Source organism: Gallinula chloropus (genome assembly GCF_964237585.1).
Source record: "Gallinula chloropus genome assembly, chromosome: Z".
NCBI classification, from domain to species: Eukaryota; Metazoa; Chordata; class Aves; order Gruiformes; family Rallidae; genus Gallinula; species Gallinula chloropus.
Window position 1 is genome coordinate 79103876 of NC_140089.1, and position 15026 is coordinate 79118901.

Genomic DNA, 15026 nt, shown 5'->3' on the forward strand with positions numbered 1-15026 from the left:
GGTCCCCTGGTTCTATCCTTTTTGCAGTCACCCCAGACCCTTCAAGGCCAAGCCCCATCTCTCCAGACTTGGGCTCTGGTGACATTTCAGTGTGTCCCAGGCAGATCCAGGCCTCCTTTACTCTTGGGGTTTTATTGTATTTGAACCAGATGCCTTCCCGACATGTCCCGTGAGCTCTCTGAGTGCAGAAGATGCGGACGACCTGGACTTATGTCCCCTCTCCAGTCTGCCGTGGCTCCCAGTCATGCTGAGCAGGGAAAGCCCTGCTCTAGCCCCCGGCTGGAAAACACTTGAGGACAGATGGAGTCTCTGGCAGCACAACAGCTCTACTGTAGCAAGCTACCAGCAAGCATATGCAAAGTACACGTTTTTTTCAAAGGCTTATTCTCTTCGCTCATTTCGGGTTGATTTTCCACAGATAAATCCTTGACACAGACTAGCAGTGCCAAATTCTAAGTCCTGAGGGCACTAGAGCTTCTCAAATATAGGTCAAACTGATTTTTATAAAAACAGAGAGTAATGAGTCTTGTATTAATCTTATTGAATGGGGCAGGGTGTGGGGGAGGAAGGATTATTTTGCATATCCTTGATTTCTTGGTTTATAGCTGTTGGGGACAGTAGTAGCTCAAATAAAAAGGCTGGCACATCTCTGACCAACTGCAGACAAAGGCTGAAAATTTCCTGGTCATTACAGCAGGTGTGCTCACGGCATCATCAATGGTGACTAACTTGGTTAAACCCCAATCACAGAACTATTTCCCCATTCCACTTTTGAGCAGTTGGTTTGAATCTACAAAAATCTCAACCATTTCAGGGCTTTTTTTAAACACAGACAGTGTCAAACTATCTTCATCTTCACTTACACTTTTTTTTTTCCTCTCTCAAAATAAAACTTTAAAAGCCTGCTCAGATTTGCAGAGGATGTTTTATTTTTTATCTTTTAGCTTCAAATTAAACACAACAATTAATTGCATGCACCTACCAAGTTCCAAATTGTTCCAGTAATTTACATCTGCACACAACTATAAATAATTTAGACCTTTATGCCAGTGAGCTATCTCTGATTCACCAAAACACACAGATTTACCAACACTTTCAAAGTCATCATCCATTCCTTTGCTGCAAACCACTGCCAAACACGTTTAATAAAGTACCTTGGACTGAACTCTGTAGCTGGCGTTAACATGGTGGTCCAGGCTCAGAACCAGAAAGCCAGCAGGCAGAACTGGTTTTCAATGGACCTGACTTAAAAGCCTAATAAGAAGAAATTGTATTTTTGAAGTAAGACATAAACACTCATCTGCAGCTGGGAAAAGAAAAAAAAAAAAAAGAAAGCACTCCAACAATCTTTCCTTGGATTCCGAACGTGATGCTTTTTCCAAAGGAGCTTGGCTCAAGTGAAGGAGCACATAAAACTGTTGCTTCACTTTCTCAGAAAATGCGTGCCAAAACAACCCTGTTTCAAACGGAATGGGTATATGATTAATTTGGCCCTGCCCTGCAGCCTTTGGCAATTCTGTCATCCCCTTCTCTCACTCTGACTACTGCCAAGTGGTTATTCACCTGCTGCTTCCTTGGCAAGCGTTGCTGCTTCGATTATGTCTCTCTATCTCCACTCCAGACAGACCTGCTCTTCCCTTCCCAGCTTCCCTACCTCACCCGCTTTGATTCCTGACATCTCTTTCAGGGCATCTTCCAAGTTCTCTCCCATTCCTCATCCCTTATACCATGTTTTCCACGTCCCTTGACTCCTTCAGACTCCTCCTGTCTCCGTTCCTGCATTTCCTACACTGTGACTTCACCACACACTTACTGTTGTAACTTGCACCCAGCAGATACAACTTTACACAAGAGTGATGCCAAGCATCAACTCTGTCACATGGCTCAATGATGTTCAGCGGAACTGAACCAGGGAAGCTCAGGAATGCCAGTCCAAACCAGAGCCGGACCTCAGGCACTGCAGTCCCACTGCCATCCTCCTCCTCCTTACTGTTTTGGCTACTTCTTGCCTTGTGAACACACCTGTACTGCTCGAACTCTGCTGAGATGAGCAGCCTGTGCTCATGTTCAGAAATAGGTTATTTCAATGCTTTTATTGAACTGTGGCAAACAATAACCTTGGGTCCTAACATTAAGACATACATCCAGGGCTTGAACCCTATTCAATAACTACCTGCTCCTCCCCCCAAAAAAGAAGCCAACAACCTTCCTTCCTGCCCATAGACTTCTGAATTACAAAAGTAAAATCCATTTCATCTATACTATCTATATACTGGTAATCTAAACACTCCCTTGAAACAAAAAGCCAAGCATATCTGTGCCAAGCCTGCTAACAAATCCTAGTGTTTCACTCACCGAAACCTACTGTTTCGGTCAACCCTACGCTAAGGGCCTCAGACAAAAGAAAGTGAAGAGCAGAACACAAGCTTTATGATTTCCATAATTGGGAAGGCCATTGGTACAGGAGTCAGATACAGATTGACAGCTTGTGTCTTCACAGGAAAAGCACTGTCACTGGAGAAGACACCTGGAGCACGACAACTCTTTAGATGGGAAAAAGAGCACTCTGATTATTCTGGCTACCTTTCCTGATTGCAAGGAGAAAAATGAATGAGAGATTTGATACAGAGAGGATTCCAAAATGGATGCAGTAATTCCAAGGTGTAGTTCCACTATCTGTCACTCCCACAAGAGTCAAATCTCTTCCCCTAACAGCACAGTGCTTTAGACAGAGACAGCACTGAGTAAGTTCTCCCTCTGCCTGGAGAAAGAAGGGGTAGAGGTACCAACATAGGCTTGGTTTGACCAAATCAAAACATGGCCCATCAAAACATGGTGGGCACTGCCATCTCCCACGTTTTAGAAATAAGTTACCCAGCACTGCTCTGCTGCTGTATCAGCTCCCAGCTACTGAGGTCAAACAATTATCTGAAAATTTCTCATCTGGTGGACAAGTTATGGAAGCAATACCAGAATACAGGTCTCACCTTATTTTTATTTTGAAAGGTCTCTACTAGGATAACATCTAGCAGTGATTAAACACTGAGAACTCCCACTTTGTGATGCAGCCACTTGAAGTCTGGATCCACTCAACTCCCAAAACTGAAAATCTGGCTACTTATAGCTCAAATGCACACTTTGTTATCACATGTCTTAACTATTATATTTAACAAGAAACCAAGTCACGAATTATGATGAAAAACCTTAACACCTGCTATTTTGAAGATGCACTGCAAATCTCCCTCTCAAAAAAGAAAGAAAAAAAAGAAAAAAGGTAAAGCTTGCTAACTTACATTTCAGTGTGTTACACAATAATTTTTAGGGATCTTTGGTTCAGCACTGTTGTACAGCATTTGCACTTGCACTTGTAACTATTCTCACAATTTCTAAAAAACTGTTCACCTACAGAGTGAGGTGTTGTCTACTGGCTGCACAAATACCAGATTTTGACAACTCCTTTAAAAGTTGAGGGGTTTTTGTTTACCTGAATTTGTCTCCTCAGCAGAAATCCAGTTTCCTTCCTGTGCTAATTCTTTTAAGAGTCTCCTACGCATTTGCCTCTTTTCCCGTAGCACGTTTTTGAAGTTGTTGATGCATTTGTTCAGGTAGATTGTCTCTGCGCACACCTTGTCAAGGCTCATGGGTCTGCACTCCTTTGCTTGCTCAGGTAGAGAGTTCACACCTCCTCCAGGCTCCTCAGGAGGCGAGCGCTGGCCAGGGGGGATTTCACAGTCAGATGATGGCATCAAACTGGAAACAGGAGGCTCATGTGGAACAGAGGAAAGACTGGAAGGAACAAATTGCACCTGAGCAGACGCTTCGCTGGTGACTGTTGTATTTGCCTGGCTCTCTGAGGACTGACTAGGAGGGGTTTCTGCAAAGTTGTCAGAGCTGCCACACATACCTGAGCTGGTCAGCATCAGTGTGTTGTCATCATCCATCTGTAAGCCACTATCATTTTCCAACATCATTTCAGAATCACTTGTATCCAGCTTGTGAAAAACCACCTGCAGAGCAGACCTGAAGTGATGAATAGCTTTGCCAAGCTTATTAGTGTAGAACTTCATGTCTACAAGATCAATGTTATCCCGGGAATGGTCAAGGAAATACTGGGAATTTTCCAGAACATCCCTAAAGACCTGATCAGTTGGATCTTGATCGTTCAGGTCCATTTGGATCATATCTTTTAAGCTGTCACTACTATCAGCCATTTCATCCGTTGTATGATCATAGCTAACAGTTGTCACCCCACTAGAAACATCTTCTCTTTGAACATCAACTTTCTCCACACTGTTAAATTTGCATGGGGTATCACAGTCTGTTTCAGTTTCTTCTGCAGTTATCCCCTCATCTTTATCTAGAAGGGCAGAACAATTCTCGGTGGTGTTTTCCGTGTCGAGCCTATGCTCACTACTATTGCTTGATGCACACATCTGGCTTTCATGGCCCACAGAGTCAGAGGAGCAGCAGTAATTTCCATCACTTGTTTTGGCCAAATTGGTCAGCTGTGGATTTTGTAGAGGTTCATGAAGGGCCTGGTGAACATCACTGTTATCTGAAGGCTGCTCACTGCAGCTTATTGTTTGTGCTTCCTTCCCAGTTTCAGGTGTCAGGTTGCTTTTCTTGGTCAAGGTTGACTTCTGCACAGAATCAAGTTTCTCTCCTACGCACTGTGTTTTCCTACTCGTGCTTTTACACTTAACCTGGCAGGAGTCCGCTCGAAGGGGCCCAAGGGCATCAGCTCTCTGAGCTGCTTCAGGAGGATTCACCGAGCTGCGATGATTCTTCTTGAAGCCAGGCTGCGAAGAGGCTGAATCTGCTTTGCGGCCCCGCTGGCCATTCTGCCCCTTTTGCTCTTCGCTGGTAGCAACCCGGACCCCTGAGCTTTGCAGAAGGACAGACTTCTGTAAAATAAAGTCTCTCTGTTCACAACTGACAAGCTTCACAACTGCTGGTCTTGGCGTCAGCGGCTTGCCTGTACCGATATCTGACCTATAAGCATCTTTTATATACTTACTGCACTGGATACCATTGAAACAGTGATATTCAGACAAGAAGCTGCAGATAAGCTCTACTGTGTTTTCACCATCTTTTTCTGGGATGCCATAGAAATACAACACTGGTTCTTCTTTCTGTACCTCTCGACTTGGCTCTCGAGCATGTGTACCCTGGGTTTTACCAGTGGAACCACCTTGCAGGCCTTCTATCTCACTCAAGACCGTATCCACACAGCTAGAGACTTCATCCACAGAGCCTTTTATCAAGGTAAGGTGCTGACGGAGCTCCGCAATCTCTGTCTGGATGCGACTTATTCCCTGGAGCTCTTTAACAATGTAATCAACCACATCGGCTGAACGATCTCTTGACTGCCGTCTATGACTCTTGTATGCAGTGGGCTTTTCCTGTGGAAAGCACCCTTGCCTTTCAGCTACCTCCCTCCAGCTCATGGTAATGCTCAGGGAAGAAAGGTCCTGCCCCTCTGACACTCTGCCCTTTCTTTCAGAAGAGGTCTGCGTTGTACCATCAGAAGATTTTCCTTGCAAATCCTTCTTATTCTGTTGAACTGAGCATGGTATTTTTACGTAACCATCCCAGTTCAGCTCCACCTCACCAACACACACTTCACTCACTCCCTTGGAGTCACGTCCGTTGTCCTGATGGAAGTCCCCTCCAGCAGTGGAAAATTCAGTGCTCGCAGAGCTCCTCTTTATTCCACAAACGAACATGTCCGTTTCAATCTCCACTGGGGAGAGCTGGCAGTGATGAGCATGGTTTGGAGTCTCATCTACCTGGCCTTGAAGAAGCCTCTTCATTTTGTCCCGCAGAAACAAATGGAATTTTTGCTTCCGGAATTGCTTCCTGCCCCACAGCTTTACAACAGGTTGTCTGTGCAGAAGCCCAATTTCATTTTCTTGCTTTTTCAATCTACTTCTAGCAAACATCATCAGCAGCGGCACCTGCGTTTCTCATAGTGCTACAAGCTGCACAAGCACACATCAATCACTTCCCAACGCACAACTCACATCCAGTTTTTATTCTGTCATGAAGCAGCTACCAAAAGAGGGGGAAAAAACATTACAGTTTGGTTCAGATAGAAATAGCCAAAGTAACTTAAGCAGCAGAATAAAAAAGGCCCAGTATCCACATAAAAGCAGGCAGAAAGAGGATGTGCTATTTGAAGTGTATCGGCCACCACCCCAGGTCAGGTCCTTCTTTATCAAAACCAGTGTTCCTTGCTCCCTCTTCTACCCAATAAAAAAACATTTAAAAAAAAAAAAAAACCACAAAAAAAAAAAAGGGGGGGAGAAGAGCAATTGTGTGACAATTCCCTTTTTCTACCAGGTTTGCACACTGCTCTAAGCCGAGCTAGCTCCTGGCAATGGTGTGCTGTGAGATTTAATTACCCCTCTGAATAAAGAATTCTGACAAATATTAGGGATTCTGCTTCCGCACACATTTCCTTTCAAGTCCAAAATCTTCATCCTCCCTTGCTTGAAACCAAAGCAGAAATCAAGTTTAACCTGGCACAGTGCCAGCTATCCCAGAAGAATTACACAAATTGATGTAAAGCGGCAGGAAGACTGAGTGACAGATTTTAAGTGTAAAACCTTTTTGCTATTTTAATACTTTTATCTTAATATTTTGCTATCAAACACTAAAAAAAAAAGCCCAAAATCTCAAAGCTTACAGGCTCCCCAGTTAACCTGCAGTTAAATATGCCACACTCAGCATATGTACAAACAGGCTGAGCTGACAGCAGGAAGATTCTGCATGTCACTTCTACTCCAACCCTCAAGATTTTGCAGTGGATCACTTTCCTGATTTAAATCCTCTCTGTGAAGAGCAAAATGAAAATAATAAAACTATGTCAACCACTTAAAACTTTCATGTGTCTTCACTGCTGTTCCTACTAAGCAACATACAGTGAGCTTTCTCCTCCAGAGAGTAAGGCAGAGACCATTAGAGGTTCTCCTGGAGCCAAGGTGGTGCCAGTGTCTTTAGCAACTCAATTTGGACTGTTCCAATATTCCACATATTCTCACATTCTTGTTTGATTTAAGATCAATAGTAACTGCCTTTCAAATTTACGATTACCTAGTTCTAAAAAAAATAAAAATTAAGCTCCACAAAGCACAAACACAATCACCACACACAACTTTCAGCCTAATTTAAGTTTTGCCAAGTGCATCCAGCTTTCCACAGGAAGGTTCATGTTGAAAGCAACAGGAACTGGGTTTCTAACCTTGGGCTTGGTTTAGCTGTTTTAAGGCTAGTTTGTTACAGGGTGTACCAAGATGATTTTGCTGTTCCATGCCACCTTCTCTGAGGTTTGATATCCTCTGCTCTCCTAACACAGTCTTTGCAACACTTAAGTCTTCTTCAGGGAGGGTCAAATGTTGCCCCAGCAGCACCCACTGGAGAACACTGGACCAAGTGCTGAGCCCAAGTAGTTCATGCTCTCACCCCAAGCAGAGGACTTAACACTGCAGTAGGTCTGTTAGCACCAGATTGAGGCCTGGAGCAAAGGCCCAACAAACTCATTTGGAGCATTTTAACTGCCCAAGGGCCAGCTCCAGAGCTCACAGAAGCTTCCACTTGGCACCTCTTTTGGAAGCCAAATGATTCCCATTTTCAAAGCACTAACCCAATGTTTCTAGCCTGCACTGAAGCCAAGCTGCTGTGGTGCAGAAGCCCTCCCCAATACATCCTCCGGCTCCCCCTGACAGGCCTTTACACCACTGCCAGTATCTCTTCGTGAGCCTTTTCATCCTGGTGAATATTTTATTTTCACTTTTGTTGTTTCACATCAGGGGCAGGGGAGGAGAGAGTGGTTTTTGATCTAGAGAAAGCAGCATTTACAAATGCCAATCTCTATAATCAGAGCTAATTAATATTCTGTAACACAGGCTGCACTTGAGCTTCAGGTTTAAGACCCATCATCCTGCATCTCAGCTGAACTTCCATAGCAAAGGTAATACCTGCCTTTGCGTAGGCTGAACAAACTCCCTTTTAGACTGGCTGTCAGCTTCTTAAAGAAAACATTTCACAGAATTTTCAGACCATTGGTCCATAAAGATCAGGTTTTCTTTTTAATGTCTTTCTTATCTAGCTAATCCCTCAGGGAACAGGGCTGGCCTACAAAATATTTGCTCAGGCTCTTTTCTTCCACCACTTACACAGTTTACCTTTCCCTTGAGTGGGTAACTGGTGTTTAGCACCAGCAAAACACTTTTTTATCAATATTAAGCAGTGAACACTCAGAGAGCAAGCACTTGAATTCAATGGCAGCCAAAAAGAAAAGCTCTACACTTGTGGCTCACTACACATGTTGCTTGAGGGTAATAGCACACAGAGATGTTAATTTCAAATATCTTCCAGCAGATCGAACCCCTAGTGCTAGGAGGAAAGCCTACACATGCTTGTGCAAGGATTCCCCCAGAAAGCTGGGTGTTCGTCACGCTTCCTTCCGCACGCAGCTTTCAAGGCACCGGAGGGGCTTAATGATCATTTTAGTTTAAAAAAAGAGATCAATTCAAGACAGAGCTTGCTCTCATTTCCTTTGCCTGCTGCAGCAGCAGCAGTTGGTTGCACAGAATGCTTTGTCCTGCTGAACACTTACTTGCAGGACTGCAGCGGTTCCAAAGCAGGCATTACGTGCAAACACTACAACGCTGTCATTTTTATTTCTATATACAGTGCCTGTGGGGTGTGTGTGTATGTATATATGTATGCACTTGTATACGCAGATATACAGAAATACTTATTTTTGGTAGAGATTTTCCAAAAGACAGGCTTGATTGTACATACCAGAAATTCCCTTTGAGCTTGCCCCAAGAGGAACAAGAAACTGCCTCCTCCTGCCGAACAGGAGGACCGGCAGCTCTAGCCCAGAGGGAAGCCCCTCTGCCTACAGTGTGTGGAAGCGAATGAAGATCTTCATTTCCACAAAAACCTCAGTCTGTCTGGCCCCACAGTGCCTCTGCACCTCCTGCCAGTCTTTCCTCCCTGCTCCGAGCTGTGTCTGTGCTCCTGTTCCCATCCACTGCTCCAGATTAGGTGCTCTGCAGTCACTTGTCCCCTGTAAAGACCTCTTATTACTCTAATGTTGCCTGTGCTGGACTCATGCTGCTTTGCAGTACAGATGGGCAGAGACAATGAAAGTTAGCACAAGTCCAGGCAGCAAAAAGAACACCACATCTAATCCGGATGCAAATCCTTGCTTAAGTCTTTTTCTCCTCTAGAATCACTCCAGGAGTCACAGTTACATATTAACAAGAAATCAGGTCTTTAAAAAAAAAGAGTATTTGCCTCCTGGTATCCTACCATCCCTCACTGACTACACAGGCTTTGTCCTGACTGCCTTTTTAATGCGTATGTCTCTCCAGGAAAACTCCTGCTCAGTTCAGCACAGCTGTCTCTGGGTGTACAAACTGAAGAGCAGCGTGCACAGGTACCAGGCATTTCCATGTTCCCCAACTTCCCAAAAGGAAGCCAGGCTCAAGCTGAGCAGGAGAAAGGCATTTCTGGCTTTACCTGTGAATGTCGGGTTGTTTTTCAATTCCCTTGTGGGCATGACTGACATATTAAGGTTTTAAATGGGGGAAAACAGTGAACTACCAGAAATACAGCACAGTTTATTAACTTGTCACCATCCACATTTCTGACATATCCTGATGAACTGCAGTTACATTTGGTCCTGGCATGTTAATTTGCAAAGACAGCAGAAGCACCAATGTGGCATGCCAGCATCCATGTGTGAGAGACAAGAATGTGAGAAATACCACGAAGGGACAAACTTCGGTTACAAGATCTCTGCTCATCAGCTGGGGATCAGCTGTACTTGACACTTACAGCACTCTGGAGGTGATCAGGCTCCCACCAGACTGAGGTGAGCCGGCTGCAACCCCCTCGGTACAGCATTGTCACTTCTGTGAGGCACTGGACAAAGGTGGTTGGAAACAAAGGCAGCTTTGTGGTGCCTCCAGCCCTGCCCCATGCAGCAGTGAGCTGGCTGCAGCTGACTGGAAGAACAGGGGGTGAGAACCCAACCCCTGTGTCCTTTAAGCCTCTGCTAAAATGAGGCTGGGTTGATCTTTTTACCAGCTGTCTGGTTTTCATATCACTGATGACACTTTCACCCTGCACCATCATTGTAGGTGGTGCTGGTACCTCAAGGTAGACATGATGTTCAGAGCCACCAGCAAAGAGTTATAAAAAACTAATTTACTATGACCAGAAAACATTTCACAGCAGCCTCTCTTAGCTATCGAGTCATGCCACTGACTGAAGACTTTTAGATTATATTTACAGTATCTTCCACACAAAGTGGTATTGCATTACCTGTACTAGCAGTTATATTAGGAAAAGCAATAGAATAACTGACAAAATGTCTTGCTACTTTATGAAGAACCATTTAAACATGAAGAATATCAGTAACTGAAACACAGGACATTCTGGGGAGGGGGGGGAGTGTGGGGGGGAAGGTTTTGGCATTAGCAGGAGAAAGAAATCGTGGCTAAGGCTGCCATAGCAACATCGCCCCAGCACTCTGCACGCTGAAACATCAACTCTTCCTGGGAATATTATAGCATTTTTAAGCACATTAATTGCTGAAAGAATCCTAACAACAAGGCTTGACAGAGATACAAGGGGTTACTGCCAGCTTTGCTGCTGTATGACTTCTGGAGGTGAACATGCAATTTTCAAATTAACATGATTAGGTTTAATTTTGGGTTGGATCATACCTAAACATGGCATTATTGCTTGCTCCTGAGAACGTGTCTCTTTACAAACCTTCTCCTGATAATTAACAAAAAACTCTGAGTCCTGCCATGCATTACTGGAGCAGCAAGGGGCTGTGCTGAGCAATCCTGGATGTTCTCTTGAAAAATCTCGTTCACCCCAGGACATTTCCGCTAAAAAAGTACGGTGCAGGAGAGACAAATGGCAGTTCACAGTGGCTTAAAGAGGAAGCACATCCCTGCTATTGAAAAGATGGTAGTTACAAAGGGATGAAAATTACTTTAAAAAAACCAACAACATGAGCAAAGAAACTACTGTACAGTCCCTTGATAACCCTTTCACAGTCCCTTCGCAGCCAAGCCTCAGCCTAGGTTCTTGTTCAGGAAACACTGCAAAACTGCCTCTCAGCCCGGGCTGTAGAACTTTCAGAAATTTCTAAGCACTTCCAATGACATTTTCCAGTTTTCATCCATACCTACAGATTTGTTTCAATGAAGCTGAGCAAAAATTGGTGCCAGAACACTTCAATGCTGACATCAACGAAAGTCAGCAATCCTGCCCACCACATTTTAGAAAATACACACTTAAAACCTTCCCAAAGCAGTCTGGTAAGATGGGACAGAGGGTCAGGTTTGACCAGTCAGTCACCCTCACAGTGGAAAACCTGTCCAGGGAATACTCCATGTTGTCTGAATTAATTACTTCATGTATCACAGTTATTTCTTACCTTTTAGACAAGGACATTGAAATGGGACAAAACCAACTGGTTCTGAATAACACTTTGCTGTACCAGCAAATTATCAGTGCTGCTACGAAGTGAAATAACAGTAAAAAACACTAAGAATGAGGATAAAACACCCACTAAAGGGTTCCAAGTGGATTCACCAATGTGAAAAATTATGTAGTGAAACAGCATGAAATGAAATTAATGTAATTAAAGAGTGTCACTATGTAATACAGCAAGCAGATAGCACACCCCTCCTTAACTCCTTAATAACCCATGCAAACATAGGGGCCACGACAAAGAGTGCTTAGCGCCTCTCAGCTTTCAGTAATATGGGACTGGTATCGGTCATCCACCCAGCATCAGTTCTGTGAGCACAGATGGAGACGGATTGAGATGTTCAGGCCTTTCAGCCCAGCTGTCTTGGGAGCCCCCAGAGAGCACCTCGGCAGCAGGCAGCCCTGCCATTCTTCCAAGACATGCTTATTCCCTCTGCAGCCACATTTTTTTTTATCACAGCTTCTTCTGTAAGCTAAAAGCAGCAGTGGCTGGCACAGCAATGCACGGGCTGCAGGAACAAATGAGGTCTGTCATTACAAGGTGGCCAAAAAATGGCAACATCCAGAGACAGAAACAGGGGGTTCTGTGCAGGGAGAAGTGCAGGCTGGAAGCTGCTGGCGCTGGAAGCGTGAGGCTCATGCCTAACCGGCAGCAAGCTAAGTCTGAGGCACCTACCTAGTTTTGAGACCAGCCTGTGCTGAAGAAAAGGCAAAAAAGATAATTGACTGCTAAAAAAAGAAAACTCTCAGCAGCTCCTGTCGTTCTTATGTAAAGTTATTTCACTCCTCGGCAACAAATACAAAACCTGAGGAGCAGCTATCAGCAATTTAAGAGCCAACTGAAGAGCAATGAATTTCAGCAGCCCCCTTATTTCCAGAGCATGGGGGTTTTGTATGCAGCTGAATCAAGCAGAAAGTGGTTTATCCATGACAATCTAGAGCACTACCTGTTCCTTAAAACACATTTTTCCCAAATCAGCATTCTAAGGTCCAAGTATCGTCTTGAACAGATGAGCCAAGAGCAAGATCCAACTTTGTGTTTTTAAAGAAAACTGCATGAACTGAAGCACAAGCACTGGAGCCAGCTGACAAGTGAAAGGGCCTTGGGATCAGGGCTGTAGAATTGTCAGCTAGGCTCTGGGGGAAGGTTTCTAACTATTCCCCTACCTCTAACCGAGAGTGACTGACAGTGCTGCCAGTAGAAACCCAGCACTTCTGTTTGGTGCACTGCTATGGAAGTGCTGCAGGATGCCAAGAGCTCTGCCTTGATTAACAGAACCAGAACGGGTTGTACCTCTCCTCCACCTGTAATCCAATTCACAGCCCAGTGCTGAAGCAATAGTGTGAACTCTCCAAGCGCGGCATTTCTGAGCAGAACCGCCAGGAAACCCTCATCTCTAAGGATTTTTTCAAAACTCTGGATACTCACTGAGTAGGTTGGGAGCTGGTTTTCCAGCTAACAGTGCCTGAACTCACAAGGACGCTCAGGTAGGGGAGGGACAGGCAGCACTCACCAACCCAAGGTGACGAATTGTGAGATCCAACTTCTGCTGTCCGGGCAGTGCTAGCAGGGCTGGTGCTACACGATCTCACTGTTTCTGACCTGTCCCACGCTCCTTAGAGCACACTCTTGTCAGCATTCAGCCAGGGTGGGTGAAGGTAATGTAGGCAGCAGATGGAATAATTAGGGTTTTCCAGCTCATGTTGCTAAACTGCAGCACTCAGCAACTGAAATCCTCCTGGGCTATAAAACTGCAGCTTGACTTCTATAAGCTTTCTCCTTTTCATCTTTGAGGACAGGAGACCCTAGCACTCTGCATTAGGTCTTGATGTTTATCCCCCAAAGGTTCACCCCATTAGCAAAAGAAAGCTGCCCGTATAAAACGAATGGAAACCGAAAAGATATCTGAAACAGTCACACCATCTGCTCTGATTCACGAGCTTGTACAGCATCCTCATCGTTCCTGCATGCCAGTCATTTCATCTCATCAGCCTGCAAGCTTTTCTCAGCACAGAAAATCAGGCCAATGGCAAATACTCTGGGTTAAAAGCATGCCTGTTTTAAGTGACATTTAAGGAAGAATCAAACCAGTTACTTAATTACTCTCACGCTATTTGCTTTTCAAGTGATCAAATTTAAATTATCCCCAAATCCTTTGCTCTTTAACTCTTCTTCACATAGTGATTTTGATGTCAAATTCCAACTGAGACACAAACCCTTCTAACAGAAAACTATGAGAAGTAAACAGATAAAACCTCAATTATACCAGCAATAAGACATCTACAATTAGTGTCTAATGGGTGAACACAAAAACTAAGAAACAAGAGAATACAAATGAACACACTAAGAGTAAATTGTTTTTTACAAAGCACGTGTTTAAATCCAGACAGCTTCCAATGGAGCTATTGTATTGTTAAAGTAAACACACACACACACACACACACACAGAGCTGACTAAAAATTAAGAGCATTTCTTGTTGAGTGCTGCCTACTTGCAGTTTATACCCAGCCACTTAATTTGTTTTAATCATTCACTTACCTTGCTGCTTCAAAAGAAAATAAAAGGTTAAAATGTAAAGGAAAGGTATAGAATTAATAGAAAACTACAGAATACAATAGCTTGTTCTCATAGAAAAGACAAGTCCTGGAGGATTCCTAATCCTGTTAAAGGTTCACCGGATAATGAACTTTCACTACGGAGATTATCAAGATATTGTTGGTGTCCCATCTCAGGTATTAGGAAAAGCAATGTTAAAGGCACCGAGAGTATCCCATTCCACGGCAGCACTAGGATGAGAAATCACATAAAGTTGAAGGCATGTTTTGAAGGGAAAAAAAAAACAACCTGCAAACAGCTACTAAAAAATCCAAAAAGCAAAGAAAACAGCAGAAGCCAATGAAAGTAAAAGCCAAAAATGCAGAAATCCTGTCAGCTTCCAGGAGCATCCCTCAACAGAAATTCTTTAGTTCACTGCCACAGTGCATCTTTTCCCTTTCTCAGGCAGTACCAAGTACAGTTAAAACTTCATCCTTCTCTTCAGTTGTGACTCAACAGAAAATATTGTACTTCAGAGGCAGAGAGAAAGCTGTGCAGCTATTGCTACTTTACTCCTCCTCGTCAGCTGCTTACTGCCTAGCTCCTCACACACGCAGCCTCCCCTCTCCGCTCGCGCACCAACACTCCTCGCCTCGAAATGATCCTCCACTTTATTATCCATTCAGAAGGAAATACGAACTGATGGAGCCAATCTGACTAAAGACAAAACGCACTCCTTTGGCATTACGAGAGCAGGCAGTGCAGCGCAGCGAGCCGATCCGTGCTGGAAAGGCGCTCTGCCTGATTCATGGCATCCTGCAGGACTGCGGAGCAGGGGAGCTGGGGAGGAAAGCCTGGGACTCGACATAATTAACCAGCTCCAAGAAGATTCTTCATCCAACTCGGATGCAGAGGTTTATTTTTGTACCTCCTGTTCACCCCCAGACTAACCCGCAAGATTCA

At 44.2% G+C, this 15026-nt stretch overlaps 2 protein-coding genes across 2 annotated transcripts in view; both read right to left on the bottom strand.

Moving 5' to 3' along the window:
• LOC311203314 (protein unc-13 homolog B-like) overlaps positions 1–15026 on the bottom strand; it is a gene marked incomplete at its 5' end in the record, with an annotated part of 223193 nt that overhangs the window by 101558 nt on the left and 106609 nt on the right. The gene's annotated exons all lie outside the window — the stretch shown is intronic.
• LOC311203257 (uncharacterized protein) lies at positions 3459–5813 on the bottom strand (the record flags this gene model as incomplete). Its single annotated transcript, XM_084277911.1, has 1 exon — positions 3459–5813. The coding sequence occupies one exon, from the start codon at positions 5811–5813 to the stop codon at positions 3459–3461; it is 2355 nt and encodes a 784-aa protein (XP_084134037.1).